This window comes from Cherax quadricarinatus, chromosome 11 (genome assembly GCF_038502225.1).
Source record: "Cherax quadricarinatus isolate ZL_2023a chromosome 11, ASM3850222v1, whole genome shotgun sequence".
NCBI lineage: Eukaryota > Metazoa > Arthropoda > Malacostraca > Decapoda > Parastacidae > Cherax > Cherax quadricarinatus.
In genome coordinates, this window is record NC_091302.1 from 8,656,058 (window position 1) to 8,673,887 (window position 17,830).

The 17,830-nt window shown below is 42.8% G+C and overlaps 1 protein-coding gene across 1 annotated transcript in view; it reads left to right on the forward strand.

Moving 5' to 3' along the window:
- The first annotated feature begins 9,364 nt into the window (after nt 1–9,364).
- Nucleotides 9,365–17,830, forward strand: part of LOC138852583 (uncharacterized) — an 88,606-nt gene continuing 80,140 nt past the window's right edge. The window contains exon 1 of the mRNA XM_070084191.1: nt 9,365–11,101. Within this exon, the coding sequence (XP_069940292.1) occupies nt 11,060–11,101 (42 nt within the window). The 5' untranslated portion in view covers nt 9,365–11,059. The remainder of the gene's footprint in view (nt 11,102–17,830) is intronic.

Sequence of the window (17,830 nt, forward strand, 5' to 3'; positions counted from 1 at the left end):
TTATTCGCCGGTATTCTCCCGGCCCGGGTCTTTTCCAAGTAGTGGTGACCCGGCCTTGGCTCCCTATCTGGGGAGTGTCTCGAGACTTAAGTCTCCCATGGGAGGAGGTACAAGTACCCCCTCATCTTTGGGACAAACTGTCCCCAGGCCTAGCCACATTCCCCGCCCTCACGGGGCTCGTAGGGAGAAGCTAGGCCTCTGGTCTGCCATCTGCCCCGCCCCAAAGGGGCTCGTGGGGATGGCAGTCTTGTGAGCTGCAGTGAAGTGTTCACTGTATCACATTCACTCTCAATATAGTTTGGAGCAACCAAAAAACATATACATTATTATTATTAAATAAGGGAGTGGTAAATACAAGTGAGGTAACAATATTATTGTATGACGTAGATGCTGTAGTGCTGTTACTGTGAAATTACTGAGAAGGTTGTGGTAGTGGTGGTTGTAGTCCTGGTGGTGGTGATAGTGATACTTGTGTCGGTCAAGACGGTGATAGTGGTTGTGGATGTGTAGTTGTAGTTGTGGTAGCGGTGGTAAGGGGTGGTAGTTGGGATGATTTAACGATAGTTGTAGTTTTGAAGGTTGATCGAATTGTGGTGGCAGTGTAGGGATGGTAGTTCTCACGATGGTTGTGGTAATAGTGATGATGGTAAGTATGAAGGTAATGATCATTATGGCGATAATGATAGTGGTGGGTGTAATGGTGATGGTGGTAGTGAGGTGGTAGTGATGGAAGGTGTGATGGCGGTAGCGAAGGTAACTGTGATGATGGTAGTGACAGCACAGTAGTGTGTTAGTAGTTGTAGTGATGATGGTACAGTGTTAGTTGTAGTGATGATTATACAGTGTTTGTAGTTGTAGTGATGATGGTACACTGTTAGTAGTTGTAATTATGATGGTACAGTGTTGTGTTAGTTGTAGTGATGATGGTACAGTGTTGTTAGTTGTAGTGATGATGGTACACTGTTGTTAGTTGTAGTGATGGTGGTACAGTGTTAGTTGTAGTGTTAATGGAACACCGAAATCTCTCCTTACGAAAGCAAAACACTCGGCAGGAGATGCAATATTCCCCCAGTCAAGAGCAGGGGCGCCACGAGTACACTACGAGACAAAAGAAGTCTTATGGGCTCTAGACTGTTCAACTGCCTCCCAGCATATATAAGAGGGATTACCAATAGTCCACAGACTGTCAAGACCACTGTCTTGAAGACCCCTGGTTGTCTTCAAGACCCCTGGTTGTCTTCAAGCGGGAGCTGAACAGACACCTAAAGTCAGCACCTTAACAGCCGGACTGTGGTTCGTACTTCGGGTGATCCACCACGAGGTCTGGTCATAGACCGGGTCACGGGGGCGTTGACCCCTGTAACACCCTTCAGGTCTACTCCATGTTTGAACACCCGCCTCAATAAGTAGTCTATATATCAATGAAACCACGAAACAAATGATTTTAAATCATTTACCAAGCAGTTCCCCAAACAGTTGTCAACTAGTAAGTGTATCTCATGACTTTATTCAAAAAGAACTAAGCAAGTTAAACCCAACTAAGAGCACAGGCCCTGATAACATCCCGTCTAAGTTTCTAAAAGATGGTGCTTTTGAACTGTCAATCCCTATTGCTCACATAATAAATCTATCAATCACCACTAATACCGTACCGGAGGGGTTCAAGGAGGCCAGAGTTACTTCTATCTTCAAGAAAAATAGTAGGTCTGATGTAAGCAACTATAGGCCTGTTAGTATACTCAGTATAATATCCAAAATTCTAGAGAGGGCGATGTACTCTCATGTAGTTAAGTACCTTAATGACAACAACATTCTCCATAGCTATCAATCGGGCTTTAAAAGATCTTACTCAACCAACACCTCCCTAATTAATCTGACGAATTACCTAAGAACTGAAATGTCAAAGGGGAACCTCATAGGTATGGTAACCTTAGACCTGCAAAAGGCCTTCGATACTGTCAACCACAATATATTATGTAAGTAACTTCAAGCTATCGGTATAGGTTCTGTAGACTGGTTAAGTCCTACCTTAGCAACAGGAGACAAATTGTCAAAATCAACAAAACGAAATCAGAACCCCTGCCGACAGCATGTGGAGTTCCCCAAGGTAGTATTCTGGGTCCCTTATTATTCTTATGTTATGTCAATGACATGCCTATCAGTGTCAAGTGCAAACTCCTACTGTATGCAGATGACAGTGCTCTGTTAGTGTCAGGTAAAGACCCACAAGATATTGCTAATGTTTTAACACTGGAACTGGAGTCCTGCAGCAAATGGTTAGTAGACAACAAACTATCATTACACCTCAGGAAAACTGAAGCCATTCTCTTTGGCACGAAACATAAACTGAGAAGGGTAAATAATTTTAATGTCCAGTGTAATGGGGAGCCCATCACTTTGGTTTCATCAGTAAAATATCTGGGAATCCCCTTTGACCCATGCATGTCAGGAGAATTGATAGGGAACAGTGTAGTAAAGAAAGCGAATGCCAGACTGAAGTTCCTGTATAGACAAGCACAGTGTCTACCTACTGAGGCTCGCAGGACCCTATGTCTTGCCCTTATACAATGCCATATGGATTACGCTTGCTCTTCATGGTACTCTGCCTTGACAAAAAAACTGAAAGATAGACTGCAAATCACCCAGAACAAAATCGTAAGATTCATCCTGGGGCTGGGACCAAGAGAACATGTAGGCCAGGATGAATTACAGCAGTTGGATATGCTGAATGTTGAAGACAGAGTAAAACAACTGAAGCTAAATCATGTTTATAAAATTGCTCACAAACAGTGTCCAGAATATCTTGCTGTCAATTTTGTCAAGGTTGGGAACCAAAGCAATCATAATACTACGGGGAGAGAGCACAACTTCGTAGTACCCACAGTCATTGGCCAGGCTTCAAACACCTTTTATTGTACAGCAATAAAGGAATGGAACAGACTACCCGCACATGTCAAGGCCAGTCATAGCATGAACCAGTTCAAGAAGAGTGCCAAAAGGTGTCTGATGAATGTAGCTACAGAAAGGGAGGGGAATGATTTTCTATTTTTTAGCTAACATACGTGTAAATTTTACCTTATTCCTAGTAATGACCCTCGTATTGTAGATAGTCTTAATGACCCTCGTGTAGTAGATAGTCTTAATGACCCTCGTGTAGTAGATAGTCTTAATGACCCTCGTGTAGTAGATAGTCTTTTTAGTATGATAATAAGATGTTATCATTGTAGAATAATAAGAAAATATTATAACCTTTATATTATAATAATAAGGTAAAAGGACCCCAATGGAAATAAGTCACTGTGTCTGACTTTTTTGGGTTATCCCAGGTTCTCTACACATATGCTGCTATGTATGATAATTCTATGTAACTGTATTTGTGTATACCTGAATAAAATTACTTAGGACTCGACCCTACGACCCTTGTACCACCTCCAGAGACAGCACAATGTACACATGACCTTGCCTCTGGGCCAGCGTACATTGTGATGTCTCTGGAGGCGGTACAAGGGACGTAGGGTCGAGTCCTGGCTTGCCGCAGTTTGGTAAATGATTTAAAATTATTTGTTTCGTGGTTTCATTGCTATATAGACTACTTGTTGAGGCGGGTGTTCAAACCGGAGGTTGAAGGGGCGGTATTAGGTGCGAGGGGGGGGGGAGCAAAAAAAATACCGAAAATTATGGAAATTGAGTTAATCATATAGAAAAAATGTGTAATACTATAGCAACACTCTGGTACAAGAATCAATGTTCTACGACGTTTCTACAAGGATTCATAGTCATTTATATCATGTATGGTGACGGTGATGTACGTGGCTCGTCTGCTCTCACCCCGTACATTTTTTGGAATGTTACCCTTGTTTTTTCTAGCCATTTTTTGCATTACTCTTTCTAATATAATAATTGAAGATTTGGCATCATAAAACAGTAGGCGGAGCTTATACGTAGACTTTCAGCCAATCAGGACGCATCTGGAGACACTGGCAGTATTCCCGCTCCAAAGAGCCAGGAGAAATCACTTCATTATTACGCTTATACCAACTCTACGGCTTATTTATCTATCAGAATTGATCTAATATGATATAATAAACACTATAAATAACATACAAACATGTTATATACTCTAGACTGAATAAGATAGGCCATAATATGGCGAGAGTCCACCAGCAATAATTGATATAAAATCATTTCCCCTACTCCCTATGTCGTATTCTTTGGCCTTAAGTAAGAGAAAACGGTGTTTTGAAGAGGGTAACTGCAGTAGAACACCAGTTTTATAAGGTAACCACGGAAACAAACGTGATTCTCGCGGGTTTTTATTTTTTTTTCGAGACGAGGGACCGGCCGGCGTTCCAGGACAATATCTGGGAACTAACTTATTGACTTATTTCACTTAACTACGCCTTTACTACTTAATTAAGTGGAATAATATTCACAGAAATTGTAAAATAATGATTGTTTTTATTTTTAGTTATGCACTTTTGGAAATATTCCAAATATTGTGCGATTTATGTGGGAGTAAAGGGCAGATATTTTGCAAAAGTCTAAGAACAAACTTTATGTTTTGTGGAATCCAGACCAGCCGGGCTGTGGCTCGTACGTTGGTTTGCGTGCAGCCAGCAGCAACAGCCTGGTTGATCAGGCTCTGATCCACCAGGAGGCCTGGTCACAGACCGGGCCGCGGGGGCGTTGACCCCCGGAACACTCTCCAGGTAAACTCCAGGCAAGATATTTAGAGGAAAGTGCAACACCAAAAATTCGTATTAACATTGTTCTTTGGGTACCAAGTGCCCAGACAACCTTACGTCGGGCCATCTAGGACAACCCTCCTGCCAAATGGCATTTTCAGTAAATCGCTCTTCTTTCAGTTATCTGGGATATCTTATTGACAAATATTGACAGAAAATAGAGAAAATACTTCGTCTTGGACACCAACAATGAAAGAAATCTGACGAAAAAAAAAATTAGTTGTGCTGCCGCCCTTGAAATTAATCCTTGATATAGCACTGCCACGAGTGTCCTCGGATCACGAGAAAAACATGTAGCTCAGCTGCAGGCGTGATCTTTGAAGTATCGCTGACCCAGAGGTAAGGTGATTGCGTACATTGTGTTGACTCTGGAGGCAGTACAAAGTTCGTAGGATCGAGTCCTGGCCTGGTAAATATGTACTCACCTAGTTGTACTCACCTAGTTGAGGTTGCGGGGTTCGAGTCCGAGTTCCTGGCCCCGCCTCTTCACTGATCGCTACTAGGTCACTCTCCCTGAGCCGTGAGCTTTATCATACCTCTGCTTAAAGCTATGTATGGATCCTGCCTCCACTACATCGCTTCCCAAACTATTCCACTTACTGACTACTCTGTGGCTGAAGAAATACTTCCTAACATCCCTGTGATTCATCTGTGTCTTCAGCTTCCAACTGTGTCCCCTTGTTACTGTGTCCAATCTCTGGAACATCCTGTCTTTGTGTGTGTGTGTGTGTGTGTGTGTGTGTGTGTGTGTGTGTGTGTGTGTGTGTGTGTGTGTGTGTGTGTGTGTGTGTGTGTGTGTGTGTGTGTGTATGTGTACAGACTATGAGCAGCTCTCAGCTATTTTGTAAGAGGTTTTTATCCAGTCACAAAATACCCAGAACTCACCACGTGGAGGTGGCTGCTCTTTGAGCTCCGTTTTTTTTTTTTCTTTATATTTAAATAAATACCGTTCCTTTTTTTTAAATAATTTTTTAAATAAAATAAAAAAGATTTCCTTGTATTGAAATAAAATAATAAACATAACTCTATTCAATGTTGTTGAGGAATTTAAATATTGAGCAGAGAAGCTCAATACTGTGGCTGTTGTATGCAACCAAATACACAAGATAGTGCGGTATACAAGGCGTGACGGAGTGCTACACGTTTTATCTTATTTATTATAGAAGACCCAGCTGCGTCACCCCGTTGTGGGACGTCAGTCACTGGTGGGACGTCGTCCCGTGGTACTGCGCAGGTCCGTGATGTGGCGTCGGCTTCTGATGCGGCGTCAGCTTCTGATGCGGCGTCAGCTTCTGATGCGGCGGCGTCCTGTGGCGTTGCATTGGTTCCCAGGTGATCGATTATTTTCTCCAGTATCTCAATCACTTGAAGGATGGATGGCCTTTTGGTTCTCTCTGCGTCCATCATAAAATCTATCAATCTAATGAGACACAATGGCCCTGGAATTTTCTTTTTTCGAAAATAAGATCCTAAAAGGTTAAACATCATGTAACCCAGGGAATAGACATCGCCTTTTGGGGTGCATGGACCAGTAAAAAACACTTCGGGTGCGTAGTGGGGGTACTGTTCGTGTTCTTCAGGGGTATGATACCAGTCGACGTACCCTCCCACCTCGGTACTGAGACCGAAGTCAATTATATTAAGCTCCAGGCAGCCATCTGTTTCTTGGACGAGGATGTTGTCTGACTTTAGGTCATTGTGGGTAAATCCCCGTAAATGGATCTCCTCGAGTTTTCTTGCTACCTTAATAAATAGAGACAAGATTGTTTCTAAATCTAACTCGTTGTTCTTGCAATATTTATACAAAGTGATACCCCCTCTGAAGGATATAACAATAGCAGGGAAGTTGTTGCACACGCAATACAACAAGGGAGCCCCACCGGCACCTTTCAACTCAGTCAATATACTAGCTTCATCGTCAAATGACTTCTGATCTTCCAAACATTTTCCAAGTTTTAGACAAGCGTATTTATCCTTAAAAATCACTTTATATGCTGTCCCAGACACTCCGCTGCCTAATCTTCTTCTATTATCAAGCTCACATAAGTCAAATAATTCATCGTATGTAACGAAAGAGTCTTGGAAGACTTCCTCACAAGACTCGCCAGTCATTTTGGTTTATTACTAACGAACGATACTCTGAGTTTTACTGTGATAGTGAAGTGTTCACTATATCACCTTAGAACTCCAGCAGGAACGATACTCAGTAAGTTTTACTGTGTTAGTGAAGTGTTCACTATATCACATTCACTATCAATATAGTCACCTTAGAACTCCAGCAGGAACGATACTCAGTAAGTTTTACTGTGTTAGTGAAGTGTTCACTATATCACATTCACTATTAATATAGTTACCCTAGAACTCCAGCAGGAACGATACTCAGTAAGTTTTACTGTGTTAGTGAAGTGTTCACTATATCACATTCACTATCAATATAGTTACCCTAGAACTCCAGCAGGAACGATACTCAGTAAGTTTTACTGTGTTAGTGAAGTGTTCACTATATCACATTCACTATCAATATAGTCACCTTAGAACTCCAGCAGGAACGATACTCAATAAGTTTTACTGTGTTAGTGAAGTGTTCACTATATCACATTCACTATCAATATAGTTACCCTAGAACTCCAGCAGGAACGATACTCAATAGGTTTTTTTTTTTTTTTTTTTTTTTTTTTATTCGCCGGTATTCTCCCGGCCCGGGTCTTTTCCAAGTAGTGGTGACCCGGCCTTGGCTCCCTATCTGGGGAGTGTCTCGAGACTTAAGTCTCCCATGGGAGGAGGTACAAGTACCCCCTCATCTTTGGGACAAACTGTCCCCAGGCCTAGCCACATTCCCCGCCCTCACGGGGCTCGTAGGGAGAAGCTAGGCCTCTGGTCTGCCATCTGCCCCGCCCCAAAGGGGCTCGTGGGGATGGCAGTCTTGTGAGCTGCAGTGAAGTGTTCACTGTATCACATTCACTCTCAATATAGTTTGGAGCAACCAAAAAACATATACATTATTATTATTAAATAAGGGAGTGGTAAATACAAGTGAGGTAACAATATTATTGTATGACGTAGATGCTGTAGTGCTGTTACTGTGAAATTACTGAGAAGGTTGTGGTAGTGGTGGTTGTAGTCCTGGTGGTGGTGATAGTGATACTTGTGTCGGTCAAGACGGTGATAGTGGTTGTGGATGTGTAGTTGTAGTTGTGGTAGCGGTGGTAAAGGGTAGTAGTTGGGATGATTTAACGATAGTTGTAGTTTTGAAGGTTGATCGAATTGTGGTGGCAGTGTAGGGATGGTAGTTCTCACGATGGTTGTGGTGATAATGATGATGGTAAGTGTGAAGGTAATGATTATTATGGCGATAATGATAGTGGTGGGTGTAATGGTGATGGTGGTAGTGAGGTGGTAGTGATGGAAGGTGTGATGATGGTAGCGACAACACAGCAGTGTGTTAGTAGTTGTAGTGATGATGGTACACTGTTAGTAGTTGTAGTGAAGATTCTACAGTGTTTGTAGTTGTAGTGATGATGGTACACTGTTAGTAGTTGTAATTATGATGGTACAGTGTTGTGTTAGTTGTAGTGATGATTATACAGTGTTAGTAGTTGTAGTGATGATGGTACAGTGTTAGTACTAGTGATGATGGTGCAGTGTTAGTTGTAGTGATGATTGTACAGTGTTTCTTCCAGCGGGCCACAGAAAATGTGATGTTTAATGAGGACACATTTCACTTATTTCGTTATGGAAAAACTGAGGAAATAAACGCTAGAATAGGGGTCCAAATCTGATAAAATTATAATCACTCACAAAATTGAAAAACTAAAATGAAGGATTTAGGAGTGATAATGTCAGAGGAACTCATCTTCGAAAGATCACAACAGTGTCATTATCACAACCTCGAGGAAAATGATAGGATAGATTATGAGAACCTTCATAACAATGGATGTCAAGCCAATGATGATCCACTTTAAGTTATTTTTTTCTCTCTAGGCTGCAACACTGCTGTACATTAACAGCAACAGTCATGGCAGGTAAAATTACAAATCTGGAGAATGTACAGAGAACTTTCACTGCATGCATAAGTTCAGTCAAGCAACTTAATTACTGAGAACTTTTGAAGTTCCTTGACTGTACTCCTTGTAACACAGGCGAGAAAGGTGCATCATATTTTACACCTGGAAAATTCTCGAGGTCCCAAATCTACACATAGAAATCACTGCCTACGAAAGAGGTTTGATAGTCATTGCAACATTCCTCCTATGAGAAGCAGGTGTACCATGAGTACACTAAGAGAAAACAATGTAAGTGTTAGGAGCCCAAGATTGTTCCACAGCTTCCCATATACATAAAGGGGATTACCAATTGACTCCTATCTGTCTTCAAGATGGAGCTGTTTAGGTTCCTAAAGTTCGTTATCAGCCGGGTTGTAGTTTTCGTACGGTGGAATGCATGCGACCAGTAGTAACAGCCAGGTTGATCAGGCCTTGATCCACCCGGGAGGGAGATGGTCCTGGTCTGGGACCTGGTCACGTGGACGGTGACCTCCAGGACACACTCCAGATAGATTTAAGTGATAGTTGTGGGCGTTGTAGTGGGAGTACGTGGGGGTGGAGAGAAAGAGGGAGAGAGGGAGAGAGGGAGAGAGGGAGAGAGAGAGAGAGAGAGAGAGAGAGAGAGAGAGAGAGAGAGAGAGAGAGAGAGAGAGAGAGAGAGAGAGAGAGAGAGAGAGAGAGAGAGAGAGAGAGAGAGAGAGAGAGAGAGAGAGAGAGAGAGAGAGAGAGAGAGAGAGAGAGAGAGAAAGAGAGAGAGAGAGAGGTACGTGTTGTCCTGGTACGGGTTAGTTTGCGTGTGACTGTGTTGAATAGCGCGTGTGGGAAGCTGCATCCCTGTCTCTCGCACCGTGTGCATCCTGATGCTGGTAGCATCCTCTTCTCTGACGGTGGTAGAACTCTCCTCTGATGCTGGTAGCTGCTCCACTACCACCAACAAGCATCACAACCACCACCACCACCCCACCCCATCTCACCACGTGTGCGTTATTTGTGTGTATGTGTGAGAGTAAGTGTAATCACCTCTATGTGACTGCAGAGGTCGAGTCACAGCTCCTGGTGTGTGTGGTGAGAGGGTAGGTGTTGTTGCAGCAGTAGCAGCTGCTGCTACTGCTCCTGCTGTCTACCAGTCTGCTCGCGTGTCAGTCCAGCAGCTGCAACAGCTTGCAACAGGTGGGCGGGTCTGCAACAGCACCCCCGGGCTTATCCCACTGCCACGCTGACCATCAACCTCTCCACACTGACACTAATCAATCCTCAGTCAATCTTTTGCAATACGAAATTGATGAAATTCTAATCAATTTCTCTATTGGCCATTCTTTAAATTATTTATACTAGCATTGAAGGAAAATATTTCTAGAAAAACTGCTTTCTAAATATTGTATAGTGGAAGTGAATATATACACAGTGTATTCTAGGAGTTATGCAGTGTATTCTAAGGGATATAATCGAAGAATTCTAGAGAGCCGGGGGTTATACACGGTGTTGAGATTTGAATTATTAGTGCAATACTAGATACGGCAAACAACTGAAATGGATTTGGTTGAATTTCTATGGTAAATTCGCATATATTTTTGGGCCTAGTTTGTGTGATGAGAAAGTCTTGAAAGCCAGTGTTATGGCTGCAGTGGAAGCATCAACACCACAGTGAAAACGGTGATCTGTGTTGCAGACGTCTTGAGCAGCTGTGCTTAGTCAAAGATTACTGAGGGTGTTTCTTCCGGAAGTGGTGTGTGTTGAAGGCTCGATCCTCCGTCTGGTTACGGCGAGACGAACACACTAACCCTGTGACAGCAGGGATGGGGGGGAGGATAAGTGAAGTGTACAATGGTAGTGGAGTGTTTGCTTCCTCCACCGGTACAATGCTGTCACTGGCGGGTCCATGTCCTACAGTCTAACCTTACCAAGGCAATCTTATGAGTCAGGCTAGGATTGCTGACTCATGAATCACCTTACAAGACACTCTTGCTTACTCATGAGTCAGTCTGACACTGCAGACTCGTCAATCTATCAAGAAGACTGACCCATGAGTCCACGTAAGACTGTACTCGCCCAAAAATCGTCATAGATCAACTTCCTTCTGTACCAAGACACATCAGGTGCCGAAGCCTCTTTCCAATACCTGGCTCTTTTAACAGCAGGATACCAGGGATACCACACCTCAGGTATCCCCAGGGATAACCATTCTGGTATTCCAGTACTTCCCACCAGGAGTCCTTCACGATTATCCCCTTCAGGATATTCGTATCCAAGCTTTTCCTGTCCTGTATTGGGATGGAGGAGGAGCAGGATACACGCTCCTACAGCAGGACTAGGGTGAGTTAACTAAGACTAGGTTGAGTTAACTAGGATTAGGGTGAGTTATCTAGGACTAGGGTGAGTTAACCAAGGCTAGGGTGAGTTAACCAGGACTAGGGTGAGTTAACCAGGACTAGGGTGAGTTAACCAGGACTAGGGTGAGTTAACCAGGACTAGGGTGAGTTAACCAGGACTAGGGTGAGTTAACCAGGAACCACGACTCTATGGTAGTGCTCGAGTTTCTTCAAGTGAATATTAAAGGGATGATACATTCTGCACTCTGACAGTAGGCTGGTAGACAGCAACCAGCCAGTGCGTCATTTTCACTACAATCGTCATACGAGTGTTAAACCTAAGCTTATTAAATATTCTGCACTCTGACAGCAACCACCCAGCTGGGTTACTGTCCTCCTGTCTTATGACTGTGAAATGTAAGCCTGTTATATAAGTGTAAATATAAAATTTCTCACATATTTTGCACTTCATTTGTGTTACCAGGAAACTGTCTCTGTCTCATGAAGATGCAAGATGAGAGAGAGAGAGAGAGAGAAAGAGATTAACTTACTTTTACCTATTTTTATGTAGTTACAGAGGTCAAGTCCCAACTCCTGGCCCCGATGTGTGTGTGTGTGTGTGTGTGTGTGTGTGTGTGTGTGTGTGTGTGTGTGTGTGTGTGTGTGTGTGTGTGTGTGTGTGTGTTATTTTTACCTTCAAAGGAAGATTTTGAAATAACAGTTGGAAAAGAACGAAAAAACGAAACAACGTGAAACTTACTGCAATTTAAAGAAACTTTCTGAAGTTGAGTGAAAACGGAACTGAGTGAAACTTTCTGAAACTGAGTGAAACTTACTGAAACTGAGTGAAACTTTCTGAAATTGAATGAAACTTAATGGAACTGAGTGAAACTTACTGAAACTGAGTGAAACTTACCGAAGCTGAGTGAAACTTAATGGAACTGAGTGAAACTTACTGAAACTAAGTGAAACTCTCTGAAGCTGAGTGAAACTTAATGAAACTGAAACTTACTGAAACTGAGTGAAACTTGCTGAAACTTACTGAAGCTGAGTGAAACTTACTGAAACTTAAACTTACTGAAACTGAGTGAAACTTTCTGAAACTGAGTGAAACTTTCTGAAGCTGAGTGAAGCTTCATGGAACTGAGTGAAACTTACTGAAACTGAGTGAAACTTGCTGAAACTTACTGAAGCTGAGTGAAACTTACTGAAACTTAAACTTACTGAAACTGAGCGAAACTTAATGGAACTGAGTGAAACTTACTGAAACTGAGTGAAACTTGCTGAAACTGAGTGAAACTTGCTGAAACTTACTGAAGCTGAGTGAAACCTACTGAAACTGAGTGAAACTTACTGAAACTGAGTGAAACTTACTGAAACTGAGTGAAACTTACTGAAACTGAGTGAAACTTACTGAAACTGAGTGAAACTTGCTGAAACTTACTGAAGCTGAGTGAAACCTACTGAAACTGAAACTTACTGAAACTGAGCGAAACTTACTGAAACAGTGAAACTTAATGGAACTGAGTGAAACTTACTGAAACTGAGTGAAACTCTGAGGCTTTCTGAAGGTGAGTGAAACTTAATGGAACTGAGTGAAACCTACTAAAACTGAGTAAAACTTGCTGAAACTGAGTGAAACTGAGTGAAACTTACGGAAACTGGGCGAAACATACTGAAAGTTAAATTACTGATACTGAGTGAAATTTACTGAAACTGAGTAAAACAGTGAAACTGAGTAAAACTTACTGAAACTGAGTGAAACTTACTGAAACTGAGTGAAACCTACTGAAACTGAGTTAAACTTACAATTAAATTTAATGGAAAACCGCTAAACCGGTAAGGGGTCCTACAGCTGCTGGAGAACAGTACAAAAATTACCTTTGATCCAAGAAAATGGCTACATTACCTTGGATCAAAACTACCTTTGATACGAGGAAACAGCTCATTACCCATTACCTTTAACCCGAAGAAACAGCTACAGTCCCTTGGTTCAAAAGCCCACTAGCCAAGTCAGGCAACACCCTCCACCAGCAACACCCTCCACCAGCAACACCCTCCACCAGCAACACCCTCCACCAGCAACACCCTCCACCAGCAACACCCTTCACCAGCAACACACTCCACCAGCAACGCCCTCCATCAACACCCTCCACCAGCAGCCCCCTCCACCAGCAACGCCCTATACCAGCAACACAATCCACAAGCAACACACTCCACCAGCAACACACTCCACCATCAATACACTCTACCAGCAACACACTCCACCAGCAACACACTCCACCAGCAACACCCTATACCAGCAACACAATCCACAAGCAACACACTCCACCAGCAACACACTCCACCAGCAACACCCTCCACCAGCAACACACTCCACCAACAACACCCTATACCAGCAACACAATCCACAAGCAACACACTCCACCAGCAACACACTCCACCAGCAACACACTCCACCAGCAACACACTCTACCAGCAACACACTCCACCAGCAAAACACTCCACCAGCAACACACTCCACCAGCATCACACTTGTCGGTTCTCTGAACCATTCATCTACAACACCCTCCACCAACAACACGCTCAGCTAGCAACATCCTCCACTAGCAACACACTCCACCAGCAACACCCTCTACCAGCAACACCCTCCACCTACAACACCCTCCACCAACAACACCCTCCACCAGCAACACCCTCCACCAGCAACACACTCCACCAGCAACACCCTCCACCTACAACACCCTCCACCAACAACGCCCTCCACCAACAACACCCTCTACCAACAACACCCTCCACCAGCAACATCCTTCACCTACAACACCCTCCACCAACAACACCCTCCACCAGCAACACCCTCCACCAGCAACACACTCCACCAGCAACACCCTCCACCTACAACACCCTCCACCAACAACGCCCTCCACCAACAACACCCTCTACCAACAACACCCTCCACCAGCAACATCCTTCACCTACAACACCCTCCACCAACAACACCCTCCACCAACAACACCCTCCACCAGCAACACCCTCCACCAACAACACCCTCCACCAACAACACCCTCCACCAGCAACACCCTCCACCAACAACACCCTCCACCAACAACACCCTCCAACAGCAACACCCTCCACCAACAACACCCTCCACCAACAACACCCTCCACCAACAACACCCTCCACCAGCAACACCCTCCACCAACAACACCCTCCACCAGCAACACCCTCCACCAACAACATCCTCCACCAGCAACACCCTAAAGCTGCAACACACTCAAGATGCAACACACTTCAATATTTCCTCCATTTCGTCTATATTTTGATATATATTAAAAATAGCAACATGCAATCACGCTCTCTCCTCATATCTGTGTAAATTATTGCAAGACTCACCTTGCAATTTACACCTATGATGTCATTTAGGAATATCTGGGAAGTTTGTATTATTTTTGGAGTAAAAAAAAATGGTCTGGGTTAAAGGACTAGGCTGGTTGGTCAGTGGGGTTTCAAGGCTTTCCAATACACTAGGGTCATTAAGGATGCTAGTAAGCTTTTTACCACTAGACAAAAATGCTTTAATTTAGTATAATACACACAATACAACTCTCAGTGTATACACAGAGACAAATACAACTCTCGTCCAATATGACAGTGTGAGTTATGTGTCCAATATGACAGTGAGTGAGTCGTGTGTCCAATATGACAGTGAGTGAGTCATGTGTGTCATACACGTCAGCGTGTGAGCGTAGTCTGCCAAACACGACAAAGATGGGAAGATGATGGCCAGAATCCTCGAGGTGGTCTGATAGAGAGAAATTTGTCGTGGTTCAACTCGGACCAACGTTATTGCCAGCAGTGTGGCGTTGAGAAATCACTGGAAAAAATAGTCTGAGAAAGGAATATTCCTTTGGATTAGATTTTGCCACCGAAGTGGCTAGTTTATTGTGCACCTATATCCATCCTGTGGACTGTAATTCAAGAACATATGGATGCATATAAGGCCTAGGAAGGTCTCAAAAGAGCTAACAGGAGCACATCCGGATTTATATCTACAGTTCACTTATCTGTTACAAGCAAATTTAGGAAATTTGCTTAATATATCTATTATCCTATTTTCAGTAATAAGATATCTTGACATGTCACATAGGTTATTATACTGTTTATCTCTGTATTCCTCAGTAAATGGACAATTAAGCACATAGTGTTCAAGATAGTGACAATAAAGCTGGCCACATTTGGTTTGATCATTACATGTATGTCTCCCAAACTGCCAGAAGTACTTGTAACCAAGCCTAAGCCTGGCCACTACAACATCAGTCAGTCTGTTCACATTGCAAGCTGCTCCATAAACATACTTATCTACGCTTTTGTTATCATAGTGGGTTATAGATCTACTCAGGCTTTTAATTACATTCCTATAACATTCATTTTCATTATTTACTTCTCTCCTAATATTATTCCTAATGCTAGACACAGATACACCGAAGTTATATTCTATATTATCCTTCGGGGTACTTGGTTAATGTGTCAACTTTATCATGAAGGAGTTATCCAATGTGTGATGGTATAGTTTGGGAAGTCGGGAGGTCATGTATAGCCGACAAAGTGACTGAATCTTCTTGTTCACTGCCTTGAACATCCACGTGTCCAGGGACACAGCGAATAAAACTACTGTGTGTTTACTACAAGTGCAACATAGCTGAAGCTGTATATCAAGGATAATTGGATGAGGGAAGCTGGATTTCTGGATAACTTGTACTCCATTCTGGGAATTTGAAACACCTATTTTTCAGGAAAAACAGCTGCGTATCCGACATCGTCGTGGAATTTAGAATCATTAGTGTAGACTGCAACAGCCTAGGAATGAGGATGGAAGTGTTTAATAAAGAGTAAACGTGAGGTTGTAGCAGGAAAAGTCCGCTTTTGCACATGGTGGAACAATCATAAATCGTCGGAACTTCCCAAGGGAGGAAAGGAATAAGTGAGTTACACTGCAAACATGAAGGTAAATAAATGGAGAGCAAGTAGAGGGTGAATACGGAGAAGAGACAAACGAGAGAGCCAAATCAACAAATTAGCCATATTAATAACCTTTGCTGTTTTATACTGAAAGAATTGTGAAGGTCGTGAGAGAAGACACAATAATGGATACAATGGTCACCTCATCTACCAACAAAAGAGCGTCGTCCTCCTCCTCTGTAAACAGACTCGTGTAGGGAAGCTCAGACGCTCCAAAACACAGACATAATCCTGGATGATGACTAGTGTCAAGCCTAGAAGACGAAGAATACACGTGATCACCGGAGTCGAGATAAGATCAGCTTAGAGATGAGTGAAGGGACAGAAGCGTTTGTCTGTCAGACTTCCCACGATAGAATAAACTACAATATGCAGGAAGTTCAAGTCTCGTTGTGGGAACCTGATGAATGAGACTCGTGCCACACTTGGGTATCTTTATTGTGGGCAAACATTTCGCCAGTCAGTACCGTCCTTAGTCGAATACAGAGAAGAACAGTGGAAGATCAGAAGGAGTATAAGGTAATCAGTCCCTAGATCTGGAGTCGATGTGATCAATCTATGTGATAAAATGTGATCAATGTGATAAAAGTAAGTGATCATCTTTAATGTAAAAATAAAGATTGCCAAATATTGCACAAGTGTTGCACAAGTGTTGCACAAGTGTTGCACAAGTGTCTCATTCATCAACTTGTTGATTTTCTGAACCATTTACCAACAATTACCGAGCGTACCTACCGAGGCAACAATAGCTAGGTATGCACCTACTTCCATCAAAACTCTATAGATAAATAGTTCAGAGAACCGACAAGTTGATAAATCAGACACATGTGCAACACTTAGGTATCTTTAACAAGGAAATGTTTGGCCACACAGCGGCTTCATCAGTCCATAAAAAGGAGAATGATGAAGAAGAGAAGGAATTTGTGTTAATGAGTCCCTCAGTCATGAGACCTCTGTTGAAACTAACACAGCAAATAGATGGTTAGCTAAACACAAGTGTCATTGTTGTTAAGTGTTACCGGGAAGCAATAAACCCGTAGGAGTAATCCAGGTACAGATAAGACCCAATTCCCTGGATCAAGAGCCCATCAACGGCGTTAAGGTACCTTTAATCACCCGTCTCATCCATGAAGCAATTGACCTGTAATTAACTCTTGCTTAATAACACATTTAATGAGGTTTTTAACAGAGTTGGGACTAATTACTGCACAAGAAGTGGTGGAGGCTCGATCCACCGTCCGCTAAGTTTCATTATATTGTTTGTTGTTCATTTTGGTTGCCATGGCAACATGATAACCCTCATCTTCGTCATAATCGGATTTCCCCTTTGTTGAGGGCGCGTAGAGGCGGCGTTCCTACGTTTCGTGCGTTCGATCTCGCCTTTATGTACTGTAACGCTTCTAAATACTACTAATAATAATATTAATAATAATATTAATAATAAAAATAATAATATAAATTTGAAAATTGATCTCATAAGTCTGTCTCTTTCTGTGTGTGTGTGTGTGTGTGTGTGTGTGTGTGTGTGTGTGTGTGTGTGTGTGTGTGTGTGTGTGTGTGTGTCTTTCTCTCCAAATTTCTCAGTTCTGAAATTAAGTCCAAAAAAATATTTCGAGAGAGAGAGAGAGAGAGAGAGAGAGAGAGAGAGAGAGAGAGAGAGAGAGAGAGAGAGAGAGAGAGAGAGAGAGAGAGAGAGAGAGAGAGAGAGAAAAGA